The 20239-nt window shown below is 40.2% G+C and overlaps 1 protein-coding gene across 1 annotated transcript; it reads left to right on the plus strand.

The window, feature by feature from the left end:
- Nucleotides 1-1742: 1742 nt before the first annotated feature.
- LOC134203780 (nucleosome-remodeling factor subunit NURF301-like) lies at nt 1743-20233 on the plus strand (the record flags this gene model as incomplete). The annotated part of the gene is made up of 3 exons (XM_062678634.1): nt 1743-2707; nt 18339-18833; nt 19032-20233. Coding segments are annotated over exons 2-3 (1554 nt in total), but the record flags the coding sequence as incomplete, so codon positions are not given.
- Nucleotides 20234-20239: the final 6 nt, after the last annotated feature.

A 20239-nucleotide genomic window follows, 5' to 3' on the forward strand; every position in this document is an offset into this window, starting at 1 on the left:
GAATAGGTTACAAAGCTTAGAACATTTCAATATACTAATATTGAATGAGGACGTTCAAAGTTTTCAATATAAAATCCAAGATTTACTTTCTAGACAATAATTCTAGAAATTCAAAAAAAAATAAAGTTGAATAAATTACGAATCGAATGTTTTGATTGCCTAAAATGTGTTTAATTTTTTTTTTTGAAAACTGATTAACTAAATAATAACAAAGATCACTATAATGAGGTTATACAGTGCTTTACTTATTTCATTGCTAAGATCCTAAGTTTAAAACTGTAATTGAATTTAATTTACTTTATAAGAAAGTTGTGTCTTTCCTCACATAATTTTGTGATAATTTAAAAAGCTCCATCAGTTACTCAGGAAGGTATTCTTTAAAAAAGTCTGATTAAGATTAAACCGAGAGTTGAACATTAAACTTTCTGTGAACATTATACTCTAAGAAGGAAGAACCCTACTAGACAGGCATGCAATTTCCATTGGCATTGTCAGAAACTAACGAAAGTTGTGCATCCAAGAAAAAAATACGAATGTCTTGAAAAGTTGCAAGTTCTAAGAAAAGAATCAAATCATTGTAATTAGGTATCAATGTAGAATTACAATTCGATACAAACACTAACTACATGGTCACGAAGCGCACAATTTCAGTGTGCCTTTTGATAAAACCATTTTCGCATAACACGTTGTTGGTAATTTAATGTATCTATCTTAAAGCTTCGTTGCAAATTATCAGTTGCTTCAATATAAAACTAACCTGAAGTTTGGTCCAAAAATAAAATATCTAGTTAAAGTATAAAAACTCTTACCATGTTTTTTTTTTCAAGTTAATTTAAAACCGGGAAAAATTGACAAAAATTACCGGGAAAAGCGGGAAAAAACCGGGAATTTGAAAATCGCATTTCAGTGGCCACCCTGCAATGGCACTCTACCCAACATCATTTTTGGTACTTCTGTTTTGGTACCCAGTTTCTGGGTAGTATACCCGAGTTCAGCGCTCATTTTGGGCGGTTGGTTCATACGCAGTTAGTGCTAATTATCGACAATTAACTTCACATGGCGAAAACATGCAATAAGTTGAGGTACATCGAGCCTTTTGTGTTTGTATGGCTTCCTTGTGTCGAAAAATATACTATTTTTTCCCCATCAAACGCATCAATTTTTGCACATCATTGTAGATGATCTAAATACAGCTGGCAGCCCAAGACGAATCGATAAGTGCGATAATCTTGCAAATCGGTCCACTCGTTAGTGAGTTATAAATATTGCCTCGAAGGAAATGCACTCATTTTATTTGAATATTATCAATTTCCCACCTTATCGGCCGCGACGATTTGAAATCGTCGCAAAACAAATTGACGCCAAAATCGTCGCCAGCAGAAATGGCCATAAGATCTGTCAAATCAACTGTGAACAAAATTTTATATACTCAATAATCACATTATTTCCCAAAATTGAGCCCTGTTTTAATGCAGATTGACATTATTTTCTAATAAAACTAACATAATTTTAGAATAAAAATGTTGGCGACGAACTTGATAGTGCCTAAAAAATGGTCGGCGCGTTTTGTTACCAAGAAAACAATATCTATCGATGATTATAGATACCTGATGCGTTTTGTCGGTTTTGTCCGAGCAAAGAATATCGTTTTAATTATATGCCAATATTTTTTCAACACCCCTAGTGCAGCTCACTTGGCTTGGCAGCAACAAACACAACAAACAACAACATCGACGGCATCAGTCAGCGTCAGCGCGGCCTTCGCAGCTTCACGTCGGGTCGGATACGCTTTGCAACATACCAACCCCGCATACTACGCCAGAGTCCAGCCAGCGACGACAGCCTCCACACAACAAAACGATTCGAGACTCCATCAGTGGCGGACGCGTTTGTGGAAGTCAGTGCAAATTTATTCGCATAGTTGCAAAAGTGTCATCAACTTGTAGCAGTGTGGTGCGGAAAAGTGTAAACATCGCGATAGAAGTCGATTTCCATCCGGAAAAGGTCCAATTAGAACACGATAAGCGAATTTTCCATCGAATGTGAAATTTTGTACACACACGCATACGGACGCAGCAGAAGAGAGAGACAAGGTTCAAGATTTTCACCTGAGTGCTTGCTAGTGTCGGTGAGACGGGAGAAGGTAGTGACGGTGTGTGCGTTTTAACGACTGCGAAAAATAGAAGGACGCTTCTGATTGGTTGACCGTTTGACAGGCGCTGGAGAAGATTTTTACAACTTTGTTCAAAGTGCCATAATTTTCGGTGCAAAGTGCAATAATTTGCGGAAAATTGCTTAAAGTGACGAAGTTTTACGAATTTTTAAGCATAAAGTGCGTTTTAGGGTAGTGGATTTACAAGTAGAAAAAGTGACCGAGCGCAGCTCTGTTGGACAAGATGGCGACGGCTACGAGAGCCAATCAGCGTCGAGCTTCTGTCGCTCGGGTACAGGATGATGATTTTTCATACGTTTTCGCGTCATCGTTCAGCAGCAGCAGCAAAATTTAGTGCGTCCTCGTCGCAGAAGGAAGAACAAAACCCAAGATCAGCAAGTGAGGAAGAGTGTGTGCAAGATTTTGGGCTCGCGCGGAAAAAATCGAACCAAATTGGAGTCCGAGAATATCTCCCTGACATGTGTCAGGTGAAAATTGGTGAAATTGGTTAAAGTGCTGGTGGAAATCGCTGGAAGTGTCCCGAACGAAAATTCGGTAAGTCGCTACTGCAGAGTCAAAATGGTTGCCAGCAGGCGATTTTTCTTGCTTCATGCTGTAGGGGGGAAATTTTTCCTTTTTGCTGCTACGGTGTCCTCTCCCCGACACAGGAAAAATCAAGAGTGCTGTTTCTTGAGACGGCGATCGCGACGGCGGCCTGCTGGCACACAACAGCATGAAAACAAAAACAAATCGAGTTCTGGAGAGACACAATCGAAACATAACCTTTTACCCCTTCCCGTGGGGGGTGGTGGCAAGACGATTCCCTTTATTTCCCGACCTACTACTGCGTTGCGTTATCAGAGGAAAATTTATGGCGATGGGAGGAAGGCACTTTTCCAGAATGCACCAAATTGCACTGGTCTCCCCTCTCCGCCTTTCGAGGCGGAAAAGATGCACTTTTACGATGATGCTTTCTTGATCGGATGGTTTCTCAACAAAGAAAAAGTTGTACATACCTAATTTTAGCATATTTTGAAACCGGGTATTTTGACAATCAAATTGTTTGTCGATTATGATAATTTTGATCCTAATCAATATTCACAGCAATATCAAATTATGCGATTTTTATGATTTTGGCTGCAGTTCGTGTCAATTGTTTCAATTATTATTGCATTGCAATTGGAAATTTGACGTTCTTGTTGATTTACATATCTTCTAGTCAAGTTGTAGGATGTGTATGCGATTTTATAATAAACTAGAAAACTAATACTTGGTATGTGTAAAATGTAGTTATAATTTGTTCATCTAGGTATAATCGTAAATCTATTATAAATCGTTTTATGTAATTTGGTAATCTTCTCATAATCACACATTTGAAAATCCAGTTAAGATGAGTATATTTGTCGCAGCTTATAAACAGTTTTACTATAGTTACTATACTATACTATAGTTACTATACTATAGTAGTTACTATAGAGTCTAAGCAGAGCCATAGCATCACTTACTAAAGGAAATAAAATGTTCAGTACCTATTTAAATTAATTTGATCTTATCGAAAAGAAGTAAGCATAAAAGGTTTTGTTGTTCAAAGTCAGTAAATAAGGGCTAGAAGTTCATAGAAATGGCTAAACTGAAAGTTCTTCACGGGTGTCTATACCGTGACCTGCCCTAATTCCGCGCATTGCCTAATACCGTGGATTTTATCCAAATTGATGAATATAGAGGTACTGTCTGTCATACACATCACATTATTTGGTGAAATACACAAATATATATCAGAAAATGTTAGCAAATTATTATTGTGGGTATTTGTGACGTAAATTAGGCGCTAAAAAATAAATGTGAAAATGTATGGCTCGACCAGCCAAAATTTGCATCCGCTTAGCAAAACGCTTAAAATTATGGTTATATTTCCAAGTCTTGTAACTTGATTTTTAAATGATATTTACTTCCAATATCTCATTGAGCCCAGTTTTACAGCTATAAAAAATGAGCTGGGTACTGAAATGGTATTTAAATTTCTTGTTTTTGCATTTTTATTGATAAAAACAATTGTCGCGGTATTAGGCCATCTTCTTCGCCAGTAGTGCCTAATACCGTGACTAGGCTATACCGTGAAGTTGATACTCAGAAAAATAAAACGTAACCATCACATTGAATACATAGACCACTAGACAATATCGTATAGGTATTGAAACATTCATATTAAATATCTACGACATTTTATGCTCTAGGGTTTACTAGGGAAGCATCATTCAGATGAATTACATATTGCTATTTGTATTATTCCAATACTTCCTCAAAGAAAAACTTCTGTTGGAAGACTTGAAGATGGTTTACATCTAATGAACATACAAATTGTCCTTATTGTGTCGCTCAGCACACAATACGGACAAGTCGCCATTCACCGTGCATTTTAGGCAATTTGGCAAATCTTAGAGCTCTCCAAATAATTTCAATTGAAAATTATATGCTTGAACACCTTCATGAACCTTAAATAATTGTGTTCATTCGAATGGAAATCAGAAACTATCGCTTTTTGGCAAGATAGATGGATGTAGATAATTTCTCAGTGATATATCTAGGAACTTTTTTCAAATAGGCCTAACTGTATTTGACCTTGAAATTTGAATCGACTCTTACTCTGTCTTTTCACCAAATTTCGTTCAACTGACGTTACTACCGGATAGTCCGCAATCTATTCTTTCTGTTGAGTACATTAGTTGACCAAAATAGTTTGAATTAAAAGCACAATCGCCATTCCAAAAAAAGGTCAGAATCAATTACGCCCATTTGAAAAAAGTTCCTAGATATATGGGTATCCTTTCGCCGTGTTAGGGCACCATTCACCGTGTAGGTAGGTACCCATTCACCGTGCATAAGAATTTTTCCTTTAAATATATTAAAATATGAATTAAAACATTGATTTTAAAATGTTATTCGTGTTTTTCATTTAGTTAAGCATAAACATGTGAAGTTTCTGTGTTTTAGTGTAACACAGAAAGGACATAATCAATCAAAACAATTATATTGCAGATGCAGAAATCAATGTTCATTAGCGTTACATAACTCTTATGACCAACAAGTCATCCCCGGAAAACCATTGCTTCTGCTCAACCTGTACAAAATTATGGCGGTATCATTCATACCTAGTACTCACGATTTCGATGGCCGGTGAATGGACACAGTTATTTTCTGGAGGATCAATTCGCCGTGCATTTTTATTTGGTGGAGAATGTAGTGTTACCAACATTTTCGGCTTAATTTAAAATCAAAATACAAATCTGACACTTCAATTGCATGGACATTAAGAGTTAAAGAACAATAACACATTCACTTTTTCCACTGATATTGAGCGAGCTTAGATTATACTTGATGGCTGAAAACAAAGGTGGAACTAGACAGCCGCAGGATGTTAACAAACTCCGTCAAAACAGCTGTTGGAACAGTTATATTTCACAGTAATTACTCGGAGATGATTATTTCGAACTTCTTTAATGGTGCTGATTAGGAAATAAAGTATTTTTCAATATTTTGTAAACATAATAAAAATTACTTTGAACCCTACGGTGAATGGTGCACCCACGGTGAATGGCGACCTGACGGTACCAATACAATATCATTTAAGAGATATTTACCACAGACTACAGACGTAAATATTTTTCCTGTGCAGTTTCCTTTTGAAATGAAGGTAGAGTATTTTTCATCTGAATACAAATCCTCCCATTGTCTTCAAATCTACTTAGACACTCGATTGAATATCATCTATCTAAAACCTAAAGAAATGTCAGGCCTGGTAGCGAGTCACTTTTTAGTGACTTGGTCACTATTTTGAGTCTATTCACTAAAAAGTCACTATTTGCATCCAAAAGTCACTAAAGTCACTATTTTTCGGAAAATTGTCACTAAAGTCACTATTTTTGCATCACCTGTTGAAAAAAAGTTCAAAATAAAAATCATTTGTACCTATTATTATCAACTTACTCAAATGTGAATCTGGTAGAAATATATAAAATTTGAGAAATATGCACCAAAGAAGTTCCAAGTGTGTTGTGAAAATCGTGAGGTTATTCCCGATTAATGTCAACTATGATCTTTTTCTCCATGAATGGAATTTGTTAAAATGCGAAAGGCTAACTTCAAGTAAAGAGTACAGAATTTAAGAGTATTGAAACCAGAACCACGTCTGTTGGGAAGCGTTGATATCATCCGGCGACAAAGACAGTGAACAGCCTCAGTTTCATCACATGACAAAGAATTTGTTCGATGTTTCTCAACGTCAGGGAGAATAATTAGCGATAAGGGCGTCGATGATAGTTGTTAAATCCGTTTATGGTTGTTTAAACAGCCTTAGGACCCTTCGAGATGAAGTCTCAATAAAAAAATGTAGAGCCAGTTATGTCAGAAGTAATTCTAGCACAAGCCATTGGATTCAAAACTTTTCGATTGAAATTATTTCAAAATATTTCATTTTTATAAAAAGATTCCGTTTATTAACAATTAAGAATAGATACCCAAAAAACTAGTGTGGAGGTGTATGAATTGATAGGATTTTTTTAATCTGAAATAAAACAAAAAAATGGATTTAAAAGATTTTTTTAACTCGAGATTATTTGACCATCAATTTTCAATTAACTTTAATACTTAAGTCTGCCGTTTAGATATTGAAGTTTATTAGAATTTCTGGATTTCCAATAAGAAACCATTATTTTATTTGAATTGCAAACTATTCCTCAGAATACCACGTCGAGCTCAAATTCTCAAAAACTTTGTTATTAAACCATTGTTTAATAACGGGTAAAATCGTATTTTTTAAATTTCTTCATTATTTCAAATATTTTATAATTCTCAAACAAATGATCCTGCCAAAGATTTATAAGCTTTGTAAGTCCAAATAATTCACCGTCTAGGGATCAAATAGATCATTTCACATCATTCTTTGGCTGTTATACAGAAAACTTCGAGCTCATATTAAACAACAAATCAAGCAAAATTTTTCATAACGACGTATGTAACAAAAGTAAACAAAACGGGGTTTTTAATACAACGTGACAATCACACGCGGCTTTATATAATACGCATCGATTTTTCTGATTTCAGATCTTAAAATTCTTTAATTCGATCTTTTTGCGAATCGACGTATGTAAAAATTTCTATTTTTGAAGTCTCACTGTTACATACGTCGCTTTAACATATGGGAACTGAGAGCGACCTATGTAACAAAAAAAGCAAAACAAAACAAAACTGCAGTTGCGTCAATCGTGCAACTATGGAAAACCGACCAATGTACACCGACGTACGTGTAGCATACCGGTGTATGTATAATTTTATCGTTTTCACAGTGAATTTGAATGAACTGAGCTTTGCTGTGAAGCACGCTTATTACGTGTCATGTAATGATGCATGCCAGCGGAAAAAAGTATTGAAAAAAGATTTAGTTTTAAAACAGTTTTAGAAAAAGTTTTGCCAACTTTCTGCAAAGGATTTCTCGAATCCTCATAATTGTTACATACGTCGTTATGAAAAATTATGCTTGAAATGTAGTTGTAATTATCAACATTGTGACACAATTTGTAGCTCACTATCGTTCCCGTGTCGCCGGGTAGATACCTTCTTGTTATTTAATATGTCGTACCGACGTGCTTCTTTTGACTCCGGGGGCTACTTTGGATTTTTGATTTTTTGAAAAAATTAAACGGAAAAATACCAAATTTGAAACAGAAAGTTGCCATCCAACTATCAACAAGTCACCCGATTGGTGATAATGACAATTTTATAGTAATTTTCGTTATAATTCTTGTTTTAAAATGTCCAAAGTAGCCCCTGATTTGTCACGACGGTATCATGAACACATTCCCATGTAACCAATAAGCACTATATTTCGCCAAATCAGCCATACAGTGCTACCTTAATGCTAATTTTGAACAGTCGTATAGTGGCCCCATATGGCTATTTGGCGTAATATAGTGCTTATGGATACTTTGGTTGCTAGCTCCTGACTGATTCAAGGAATACCATCCTCAACTTCGTGGTACTTATGAGAGTTGCTACTCTTGCTTTCATCCTCTCCCTCCTTATGATGTGGATGGGAGTATCCAGTAGCAGTAATCCCAGAGGCGTCGCGTGATCAATTCTGCAACCTGTGCACTATTTTAATATTTCGACAAAAACACATAAAAAGCATCTGCAATGATAAACGATTAATTTTCCAGCACGTTTCTTAATATGTATGCTTAGTAGTAGTAAAATTCTTCTTTATTTAATAATTTTCTGTTCTACAATTATTATTTTTCTACATATACAGTGTTCGGCCGGCTTGGCCCTCCAACTTCAATTTTAAATTTTTATGTTTACATTGTTATTTAAGTGTTTATATGATATACTGTTAATATGACGGCCTTTAGGAGGCGCTGGTGTGTTTTTTTTTTAAATTTGTTAACCTAACTACTATGTACACTAATATTTACAATAAAAATTTGATAACCTAGATTGGAACTAGCGCCCTAATTGGAGCCTGATCCGAGTGCAAGCAACGGACCCTAAACTTTTCTTTACACTCACCAAAGCGTTCATGTAAGGTTTTTATTCCGGCCAGACGGTGAACCTCGGATGTTCTTGTCCTGGGAGGTGTTGAGGATCATCCTCAGGAATTTGTTTTGGACCCGTTGAAGTTTGAGGTGGTGGGTTTTAGCGCAGCTCTCCCAGACCGGCATGCCGTATTCGATCACAGGGAGGATGATTTGCTTGTAGACAGCAAGCTTATTTTTCAGGGACAATGACGACCGGCGGTTGATCAAAGGGTACAGTAGTTTCAACAAGACGTTACACTTTGTCACCGTTTTGTCAACCTGCTGCCTGAAAATAAGCTTGCTGTCGAGGGTCAAGCCAAGGTAGTCGGCCTCATTGGCCCATTCCACAGTCGTGCCATTGAGGATGATTTTACAGTCCCCAGGCGGAACAAGTTTAGGGGATTTGGAGTGGGGGAAAATGATGACCTGGGTCTTCGCCGCGTTGATACAGATCTTCCAGCTGGTGAGGTACTCTGTCAGGGCATCCAGGCTCTGATCACTCTACCGTTGTAGACGATGGATGTGTCATCTGCGAACAGAGACAGAATGCCGCCTTCTGGAGGTTCTGGCATGTCGGAGGTGAACAGATTGAAAAGCAGGGGCCCGAGTATACTGCCCTGGGGAACGCCTGCGACGATGTTGTGCGCATTGGAACTCGCTCCGCTGATTGAGACCCGGAATGTCCTTGCCGACAGGTAATTGTTGATGATTTTCACCAGGTAGCTGGGAAGATTGTAGCGTTGTAGTTTGTACACCAGGCCATCATGCCATACATTGTCAAATGCCTTCTCGACATCGAGTAAGGCCATGGCGGATGTTTTAGCGCCAAACCTGTTCCGTCTGAGGACGTTGGTACTCAAGTCAGTTGGTGTACAGTTAACCGACCACGTCGGAAACCAAACGATTCATCGAGCAAGATGTTGAGATTTTCGGCAGACTCAAGTAACCGGTGATGAATAACTTTTTAGAATAGCTTGGACAATCCTGAGAGAAGGCTGGTGGGACGATAACTTTGGGTTAGGAAGGATCCTTCCCAGGCTTCCGGATGGGGATGACTTTCGCTGACTTCCAGGCCGATGGGAAGTAGCTGAGCCGGAGACACTGATTGAAGATCAGCGAGAGGTGCTCAAAGAACGCGCACTCATGTGTTTGAGCTGGAGATTCAGGATGCTGTCGAAGCCTGGGGCCTTCATGTTCTTCGGTGATTTGATATAGTCCGTCAATTCGCCAGCTCCTCCGAGAAGTCGTTGGGAATCAAATGGATGTTGTTAGCATGCTCGTTTACGGCTGCTTCGTGTGGACTGACGATGTTCTGCCCAAGATTGTGTGAGCTGACGAAGTGACGACCTATTTTATCGACCTTCTCTGAAGAAGTCATCAAGCGATCCTTAGAGCCATTATTGTCTAGTGGGATCAAAGGTGGAATGGGCCGAGGCTTGGCTTTTAGAATGTTGGCCATTTTCCAGAACGGCTTTGCATAATCTGGGAGAGTGCGGATCTTATTCGACAAGTCGTTATTTTTGAGGTCCACCATTCTGGCCTTGATAATTTTTGTGATTCGATTGCAGCGTGCCTTAAGCTCAGGCAGTCCAGTACGCTGAAACTGCCTGCGAGTGACATTCCGCAATCGAATCAAATCTTTGGTGAGTGTATCGATGTTTAAGGAGTTGCTTACCTGCCGAGCCGTCGGTACGTGTTGCTCTCGGGCCGCCGTGATCGCCTCCTCGATAGCGCACAGCTGACGGTCGATACTTTCCGGCGTCTCCGTACGCACCTCGTAGTCAACGGTGTTATCGACGCACTGCTGGAACCGCTGCCAGTTCACTCGGTGGTAGTTCCACCGTAACTGCTGGTGCCGATTGACCGAGGAGCCCAGTTCCGCCACCACCGGATAGTGATCCACCGTGTGGTGCTTTGTGAGTTCAAATAATTATCTGTCTTTGAATCAATTAGGGGAAAAGACGTCTTTGGCAGGTTTTGATCTATTATTATCAGGGGGTTTTCGTCGCCCAAATTTTATGAAATTTAGCCACAATATTTTTTGATACGCAAAGAATGTTTAGGCCAAATTTGAGCATAATCAGTCATAAAAAAAACCCCTGCCAATCATAGAATAAAATCTGCCAAAGCCGCCATTCCCCCTAGATGATTCAATACCATTGTTTTGCAGTTTCACGAAAAATTTCGAGCTCATATTAAACATTATTACTACAATGCTATAGGAATTGCTTCAAATCATTGCTGAAATTATAAACTTGTAACACACTACAGTAATACCTCGATATAACGTAACTCGATATAACGTAATTTTTACCTCGATATAACGTAACATTTTTTATGCTCCATTATAAACGTGATTCATTAAGTATAAAAATATTATTTCAATTCTAGATCACTATAGGACCATCCTCGACATACATAGGGTGGAGGGAAGAATATCAGATTTTGAATCGTCACATTCCAAATATTCACGTTCTATGAGGCTGTCTGGATTCATTCATTTTCATTTATTTAGCTTACATCTTAACAGAAAAAACTAAATCAGCAATTTGACGCTTCAATACACGGTTCGAGGCCGCATCTCTCCAACCTTGAATGCACCCTACGCTCGCCAAGTAGTTCTGTACCTGGTCAGCCCACCTCGCTTGCTGCGCTCCACGACTTCTTGTACTTGCCGAATCTGGAGCAAATACCATCTTTGCAGGGTTGCTATTCGGCATTCTTGCAACATGTCCTGCCCATCGTACTCTTCCGGCTTTAGCTACCTTCTCAATACTGGGTTCGTCGTAGAGCTGGGCATGCTCGTGGTTCATCCTTCGCCGCCACACACCGTCTTCTTGCACACCGCCAAAGATGGTCCTAAGCACCCGTCTCTCGAATACTCCGAGTGCTTGCAAGTCCTCCTCGAGCATTGTCCATGTGTCATGTCCGTAGAGGGCTACCGGTCTTATCAACGTCTTGTACATGACACATTTGGTGCGGTGGTGAATCTTTTTTGACCACAGTTTCTTCTGGAGCCCATAGTAGGCCCGACTTCCACAGATGATGCGCCTTCGTATTTCACGACTAACATTATTATCAGCCGTTAGCAAGGATCCAAGGTAGACGAATTTCTAGACCACCTCGAAGGTATCTCCGTCTATCGTAACACTGCTTCCCAACTTTTGTTACTTCACTTTCCAGGCGGGTGTACATTGCGTAATCTGAAAAAGTGACGTATGCGCCAAATTACAAAATACATGTTCCTCATTTTTCTGTTAAAGAGCTCGATGATTACTATTCGTTATCGCCATTTTTGGAAAATGGCGTATACGTCACTTTGTCAGATTACGGCAGTACAGTTCTGCCACCTTTGCAATTTATCGGCCGATAGTGTCCATGTCATCCGCGAAACAAATAAATTGACTGGATTTCGCCCGAAATCTTCGCACAATTTTGCCCACCATCCACTATTGTTTTGACTAGTCTGGTAAGCTTCCCAGGGAAGCTGTTCTCGGCAATAATATTCCATAGCTCTACGCAGGCTATACTGTCGTATGCCGCCTTATAATCGATGAACAGATCGTGCATTGGGACTTGGTATCCTCGGCTTTTTTGGAGGATTTGCCGTACAGTAAATATCTGATCTGTTGTCGTTAGGCCATTAACGAAGCCGGCTTGACAATTTCTCATCCATTCAAGCCCATCTTGATGAACTCAGCTCCGATACCATCCGCTTTATTGGCCTTTAGGTGTTGATGGCATCCCTAACTTTCATCAAGGCTGATTGGCCTCCATCGTCCGTGGAACTGACGTAGTCATTTCCTCCGCTGCCTTGACTTCCAGTGCCTGTACTCTCAGCACCATTCAATTGTTCCTCGTAGTTCTGCTTCCATTTTTCGATCACCACACGTTCGTCCGTCAAGATGCTCCCATCATTATCTCTGTACATCTCGACTCGCGGAACGAAACCATTGCGGGAGGCGTTGAACTTCTGATAGAACTTGCGTGTTTCTTGAGAACGTCACAGCTGTTCCATCTCCTCGCACCGCGCTGTGTCCTTCTCCTCCAGAATCTGTCTGCATTCTCCGTCGAATCAATAGTTCCGGCGACTTCGTTTCACATACCCGACGTTGTTCTCCGCTGCTAATGGGTGCTTTAACTGTATTCCAGCCGTCCTCAAGAGGAGCCCCATCAAGCTCACCCTCTTCCAGCAGCGCTGCCTCGAGATACTGCGCGTATGCAGTGGCGACATCAGGTTGCTCAGTCGCTCTAGGTCGTACCGCGGTGGTCGTCGGTACCAAACATTGTTGATGACGAATAGGTTTGGGCGCAGTTTAACCATCACCAGATAGTGATCAGAGTCGATGTAAGCGCCACGATATGTCCTGACGCCGATAATGTCGAACAAGTGCCGTCCATCAATCAGGAGTGTAAGTGTACCGATATGGAAGGCTGTGTTGGCCGTTTTTGTTCGTCAGCCGGTGGGCACTGAACTTTCCAAAAGTCGGTCTAAACTTATTCTTTTGGTCAACCTGAGCGTTTAAATCGAAGTCGTTTCAGCTGGCTTAGAATGCGTCCTTATCATCATCAGTGTTTCCGGAGTATGGGCTATGGATGTTGATTATGCTAAATTTGTAGAACCGGGCTTTGAACCTCAACCTGCGCATTCTCTCATGAATCGGCCACCACCCGATCACGAGCCTTTGCATATCGGCTATCACTACGCAAGCTGTTCAAAGCTCGTGTGTGTTGCCGGTGCTCTGATAGATGGTATGATTACCTCTGAACGTTCGCACCATTGATCTCTTCCAACAAACTTCCTACAGCGCTACGATGTCGAATCCACGGTCCTTGAGCACATCGACGAGTATGCGTGTGCTTCCGATGAAGTTGAGAAATTTTCAGTTCCACGAATTTTCCCTATGTGGGCACCACCGAGTTTCAGTAAACATGATTTTTTCCGAGATCTCAGTAAATGTGACGTTTCGGTTGCTGAGATACATTAAATATTTTGCTGAGAATCATTACTAAACGAAATTTTCTGCCGAAGTTCAGTTCTGAAATGACTTATGAGCGTAGCCGAAGCACTTGTAGCAGACCACAAGTGGTTGGTGTATGATCACGTAACATACCATCAATCCTACCTTCAACTTGGTCTTATGAAGTAACTTCTTGGCTCCCACCAGACGTACCTGGCGGGTACGCATAGCTCTTTCGTAAACGAATAGGATCTCAACTTCCCCCCTGATCTTTCAATATAACGACCAGCACACTGGCTTTAGTAATTTCATCCAAACCCTTACATTGGATGGCTTCAACTCAGTGGCGTTTCCCTAACCTCAATCTACCTGTGCACTGGACTTAAATTTCAGGAATTGATCTGCGGAAATGCATAGAATAACTAGATGTTGATTAGTTTAAACGACTCTGATAATTTTATTTTCCATTTGGGCTGCCAAAATATCAAAACTTTCATTTTTTGGGTCAGTGCACAGGTAAAAAGTGAGGTTACGCGACGCCACTGCTACAACTAGGCATAGGGCTCCGACATGAATCCCATCAACCAGCCCCTCTACAGTCAAGTTTTTGTACGCCGAGCTCTTCTGAGCAGGATCCCGAAAATCATCTCGCCCTTCTGCATCTCATGGATGCAGTTGACATCTTCTACTTGACCAGAGAGTATTTGCTCTCCTCTCATGGCCTTTGGGACATCCGCGTAGCTCCGTCATAATAGCCTACTTTTACAAGCACCTCTTTCTTTGCCGTAGCTACCTCCTCTGCCGCTAAAACTCACTTCGTTTTCATTTTCGGCTTTTTAGGGATGGCAATTTTCCACCAGGGACGGTTGTCCTACCGATGAAATTCAGTCGGTGGGATTACTACACTTAACGTTTTGGGGTGGCATCCTGCACAACCTTACTCACTTTAAGAGTCGCACCACCAACTCCAATAAGGAGGCGTATCTCACATTCCGCCTCCTGACGTGATTATGTCAGTAATTTCCGTTACCACGTCAAGTTTTGGGTCCTCCCCCTCTACATGGTTGGTCAACATGTTTTTAGAGATTCATCAGAGTCGCTTCGTCTATTTTCGAGTCCGCGGGCACCTCCTCTGACCAACCTACCATAGCCCATCAACATAGAAGATCTTTTGGTCGCCAAAGCGTGGGAGGTTGTTCCAGCTGACTCGATTCGCAAATCTTACAATATTCTTTACAATGCTCCATGAAGTCGAGAATGAGGATGATGTACCACTGTCAGTCTTAAGAGGCACACTGAGAAGCAATGATGAGAAGGTAGCACACCGACACTATGCCGGTGACAACACAAGGCAGTCAATGTCAACGCAGGAAGAAGCCAAAATCTACGATTTTTGAAAATGATAACGAATATGTAAACGAGTTGGAACAAGCAGCCCTCAATGGGTTCATTATGGTAATCAGTTAAGCGGAATAGAACAATTGGCCACTAACTAATCAGCTCTCGCTGCGTCAGATGCCTACTAATATCATGGACATCGTAATTAAAAAACAGCACTAAAAAGGCTTCAGTGCAGAAATATTGTTTTGTTATTTCGAAATGGTTTGTGAATTGTTATGAACTTGAGTTCTACTTTCATAAATAAAGAATGGTAAGAATGGTAATCTAGAATAATATTAAATTTAGGTTTATTCTTATTAATAAATTATTAAACGAATACTGATTTAAATAATATTCTAAGATAAAAAAGAAAAGAAAAAAAAGAACATGAAAAAATAGGTAAGCAAATAAAAAACAGAAAAAAAATAAAGTTAAGTAAGAAAGGTTGGAACACCCTGGTGGATGGATAACATTGATTTTAGGTTATAATTCTTTTATAAAAAAAGATTTGAAAAAAAATTTGAGAAAAAAAAAATTTGCTTCGATATAACGTAACCTCGATATAACGTAACGAAAATAAAAATTGAGTTACGTTTGATCGAGACATTACTGTACCGGTTTCCGTGACGCCGGGTACATACATTTTTGTAGTGTGACTAAATACCTATGATTTATCATGGCCACATTGCTAGCTTTCGGATGGACCAACGAATACCTTCCTAATCATCCAACTCCGTGGTACCTATGAGGGTGTCGCTAAGTCGGTGGCCTCTCGTTAAGTAAGTACTGCATCAACACTTCCTTCCTCTCCCTAGTTACGGCGAAGAAGGGCGTGGCCAGGAGTAGTAATCCCCATGCTTTTGTTATTTTTGTTTAAGACTGGAATCAAGGACCACTCCTTTTCTTGATTTCTGATTGCATTCTAGATAAGGATCTCAAAAGTAAAACATGAGTATCACTAGTGTCCAATCTACGAATTACACCGTAAAAATGCTAATGCTATGCCAGCGGAAACAACAGCAGGAATAGCTCAGCAAATAGAAAATTAATCCATTACCTCTAGCCTTGAGAAAGGCTGTTTGAGGAGAGCTCCACGGCAAGAAAAAAGGCACGGTTTCACTTCTTAACTGACTAGTGTACTGCCGCGATTCGCATAAGAGTCCCATGTCGATTTTTGACGATTTTGATTTTCTGCCCGAAATAAGTTTAAAATGACCCCATCTTTAAGAAAAACTGATAAAATAATAGGCTTTGTTCTAGAAATTTGAAAATCAAAACCCACTTGTGTTGTCCCATCTTGCTATTTATTCGCATAACAGTCACATTCCAGATTTTGATACACTTTTGCACATAAAATAAATATAATTATGGTCCATTTAATAGTTCCACAGCAATGTATACAGATAAAGAATATTATGCCAAATTTTCAGAAAGATTGCAGGTTTAATCAATTTATTAGATTTTTTTGTATTTCTCCATATAAAACGAGTTTGAAAAATTCAACGGCATATTTCTCAAGTTGAAGAAAACTGACATGGGACTCTTATGCGAATAGGGGCAGTGTATTGATCGATTGAATGTTACAAACTGAATGAATGAAATAGGAAAAGCACACTTGTTATATACTGAAAAATTTTGCATCGGATGTTAAAGTCTCATTTTCTGATGATGGAGGGCGTGGCTTCGATTAAATGATGCTCGTATGTGTTGGTCGATCGATGGCAGATGCAAACCAAACAAACGACAGTGTGTGTGCGAAAGTGAGAGAAATGCTAATAACTTAGCCGGGCAAACTCTAATCCTCACGCGGTTTTCTGCATAACATTCTGTATTAAATTATTCAAGATCTGAATGAGTGTCATAGTTCTTCATCGTAAGTTGTGTAGTCCAGCTGCAATTTACTGTTTTTGGATGTTTCTGCATACATTTTTCCATATAAACTTCCAAGGAGTTTAGCACCGCCCAAACGTTGACCGATTTGGCTGAAATTTTATCCAGAGCATCAGGGAATCAAATAGAACCAAATAAGAGGGCGGCCCATCAAAAAAATTGAACAAAGTTTTTCCCATACTAATTTGAGCCACCTTAGTGATGATTCACTTTGCACTTCTTTGTTACTTCTCATTTCTCACTGTAAGAATTCAGAAGTGATGTAATACGTCTTATTTATCAGTATTCGCTTCTTTTTTCTTACTTCTTAGAGTTATATCATTTTTGCTTTTAAACCAGGGCAGGTCCAACCCCGACAATAAGTGTTAAGTCACTATGATGGTGTTAATCTCAGTAATCGAATTGTCAGCTTTACAATTTCATTAATTTTATTTTCTGTACAAATTTCATGCCGAATTCACGATAAAAACGTGACTAATGACTAATTGACGCAAAAAAAAAAACAAAAATGATAAATCTAAACTTCATTAATAATTACTCAGAGCAAACCTGGCTGAGGTTGGGACGAACATGTGGGGAATCGAGATCCAACCCAAAGTGAGAATGCGAAGCTAGAAGTAAGAAATAGAATATGAGCAATGAGATGCGATAAGTGCGAGACGTCTCGCACTTTGCGATTCTCGGTATTCGTGCATATGACTTTGTTTAGTAAACAACACTTAGGGCTAACAAATATTTCGGTCAGATGGGATTCGGCTTAATGGTTTGTTCGGCCAAACAAGTTGCGGCCTAATGGCCTTGGGTCAAATAACTTTCGCCCGAATGACTTTCGGTCATTAGACACTCATATTGTCAGGAATCCTTCTGAAACAATTTGTGGTCCCTTTCGCCCCACAATAATCAGCTCTTGGGACGACCGTTCCGACGTCAAAACATCATATGGCCGATGATTTCTTATCAAATAATGGTTCTAAAACAGTTCAAAGAATTTTGAAGCCTATATTAATTTCTTCTGAATGAGTTTGCGACCGCCTTAGGATCCACGGGAAACTTTCCTGAATGATCGTTCCGAGAACAAATCCTCAGATGGCACTTCAACGTTGATAAATCGTAAGGATCGTCTAAGGATTCATTACTCAGGATACAAAATATTTACATGTGATTTATTCAAATTATCTGATCTTAGGCTTTCTGGCCATCTGGCTTAGTAAATCCGGAATTTCGATAACCAGGTGAACGGAATCGGTTCTATATGACATACTTCAGTAGGAATAATTCTGTTAAGTCTTAAATTGATGTTTTTTTTTCAAGTAGTTCATTTGATAAATTCAGTTCATATCAAGTTGCTTATTCTAATACTGTCATTATTTTATTTCTTTTCAGCAGATTCTACCAAGTAAACTAGAAAGTACCAAAGAGCACACTAAGCGACTCCATTTTGGAAGTAACGTTACCAGAAACGTTAGTATTGAGCTGGTTCAAATACCAGACCCAACCTCTATAAGACAACAGTTCATCACGGCTTCCAAATGAGCAGCCGGAAGTCTGCGGCGGCAGCCGCCGCAGCCGGGCAGGGCTCCTCTGGTGGTAAGAGGCGCGGTCGCCCACCAAAGTCACAGTCAGCCGCCATGGAGCGGCCGAAGAGCAACTTCCAGTACCATCTACTGAAGAAACCGAAATATCTCTGCAAAGACGGTGGCAACGGGGATTCACGTTTCAGCACCCCGTCGGCATCTCGTGCGTCGTCACCGCAGGGCAGCGAGGAGAGCCGCCCTTCCACATCAAGACGATCGGCTCCGGCCAAGGCACCACGCTCGGCAAAGGCCACAAAGGGACGACGATCTGCGAGTGGACGAGGGCGAGGTGGAAACAGTCGAAAAAGTAAGTTCTATTTTTGCCTTCATAACGTTTAAACTTTTCGTTTCAATCACTACATATTTTGATGTCCTCCTGTGTTTAATTAATCTACTTATTAAATAAATGAAAGAACATCTTATATCTCGTCTGTTCTCATGTTGATAATATGCAGTTGCTAAGACCAAAAATGTGGAGATATTCTGATATTTACAACCTTCGCAGGTTACACCTACCACGAGTCGGAGTATCATTACGGCTCGGACTTTGGCGACGACAGTGACAAAAGCGACGCCTATGATGATTCCATGCGCTCGGCCAGTGATTCCGAAGACAGCCTTGCGAATGAATCCGAGTCCGATTTTTCCATTCAAAGTTTCAGTGTGTCGACGGGAGTTGTCTGCACAAAGGAGCCATCTCCGGATCCGGTGTGGCTTCAGGAACGCAATTATCCGCCATTGGAGTTGCCGGCCTCGTCGGAGGATTTGCTAGTTCCAAACAGTATTGTTCTGAAGTGTACCTCGATCTACGAAATCATCAGACGGTTCAGAAATTTGGTACGACTTTCGCCATTCCGGTTAGAGGACTTTGCGGCAGCGATCATGTGCGAAGATCAAAGCCCACTGATGACGGAGATACACGTTATGCTTCTGAAGGCTATTCTCCGGGAGGAAGATTCCCAACAGACTCACTTTGCACCTTTGGATCAGAAAGACAGTGTCAATATAGCGCTTTATTTGATAGACAATATTACGTGGCCAGAGGTGTTGCGGAGTTACATTGAAAGTGACCCTAATTTAGATCAAAAAGTTTTGGAGATACTCACAGTCAACGAGTATCCATTTGTATCAGCAGAAAAGCGTTTGACAGTGTTGCAATTTTTGACGGATCAATTCTTGGTTACCACCACAGTTCGAGACGACATGTTGCAAGAGGGTCCAATCCATTACGACGATCATTGTCGTATCTGTCACCGGTTGGGAGATTTGCTGTGCTGTGAAACTTGTCCCGCTGTTTTTCATCTGGAGTGCGTTGATCCGCCGTTGGTGGATGTTCCGAGCGAGGATTGGCAGTGTAATCTGTGCAAGCTTCACAAGGTATCTGGAGTTATGGACTGTATTACGGCACAAGAGAAACAAGGAATGCTTTGCAGGCAGGAAATGATTGGATATGATCGACATGGCCGGAAATATTGGTTCATCGGCAGGAGAATTTTTATAGAGACCGAAGATTCTTCCGAGGTGTGGTATTTCAGTACGGTCAAGCAGTTCGAATATTTGCTCTCAAAGTTGGATCCTAATGATTTGGAAATGCATCTCTGCAAGGAGTTGGATGAAAGGAAAGATGAAATAATAAAACATATGACTCTCACCGAGACAATAACCAATCAGCAAAAGGGCAATAAAAAGTCCTACATTGAATTGGACAATCAG

Source organism: Armigeres subalbatus, unplaced genomic scaffold (genome assembly GCF_024139115.2).
Source record: "Armigeres subalbatus isolate Guangzhou_Male unplaced genomic scaffold, GZ_Asu_2 Contig224, whole genome shotgun sequence".
NCBI lineage: Eukaryota > Metazoa > Arthropoda > Insecta > Diptera > Culicidae > Armigeres > Armigeres subalbatus.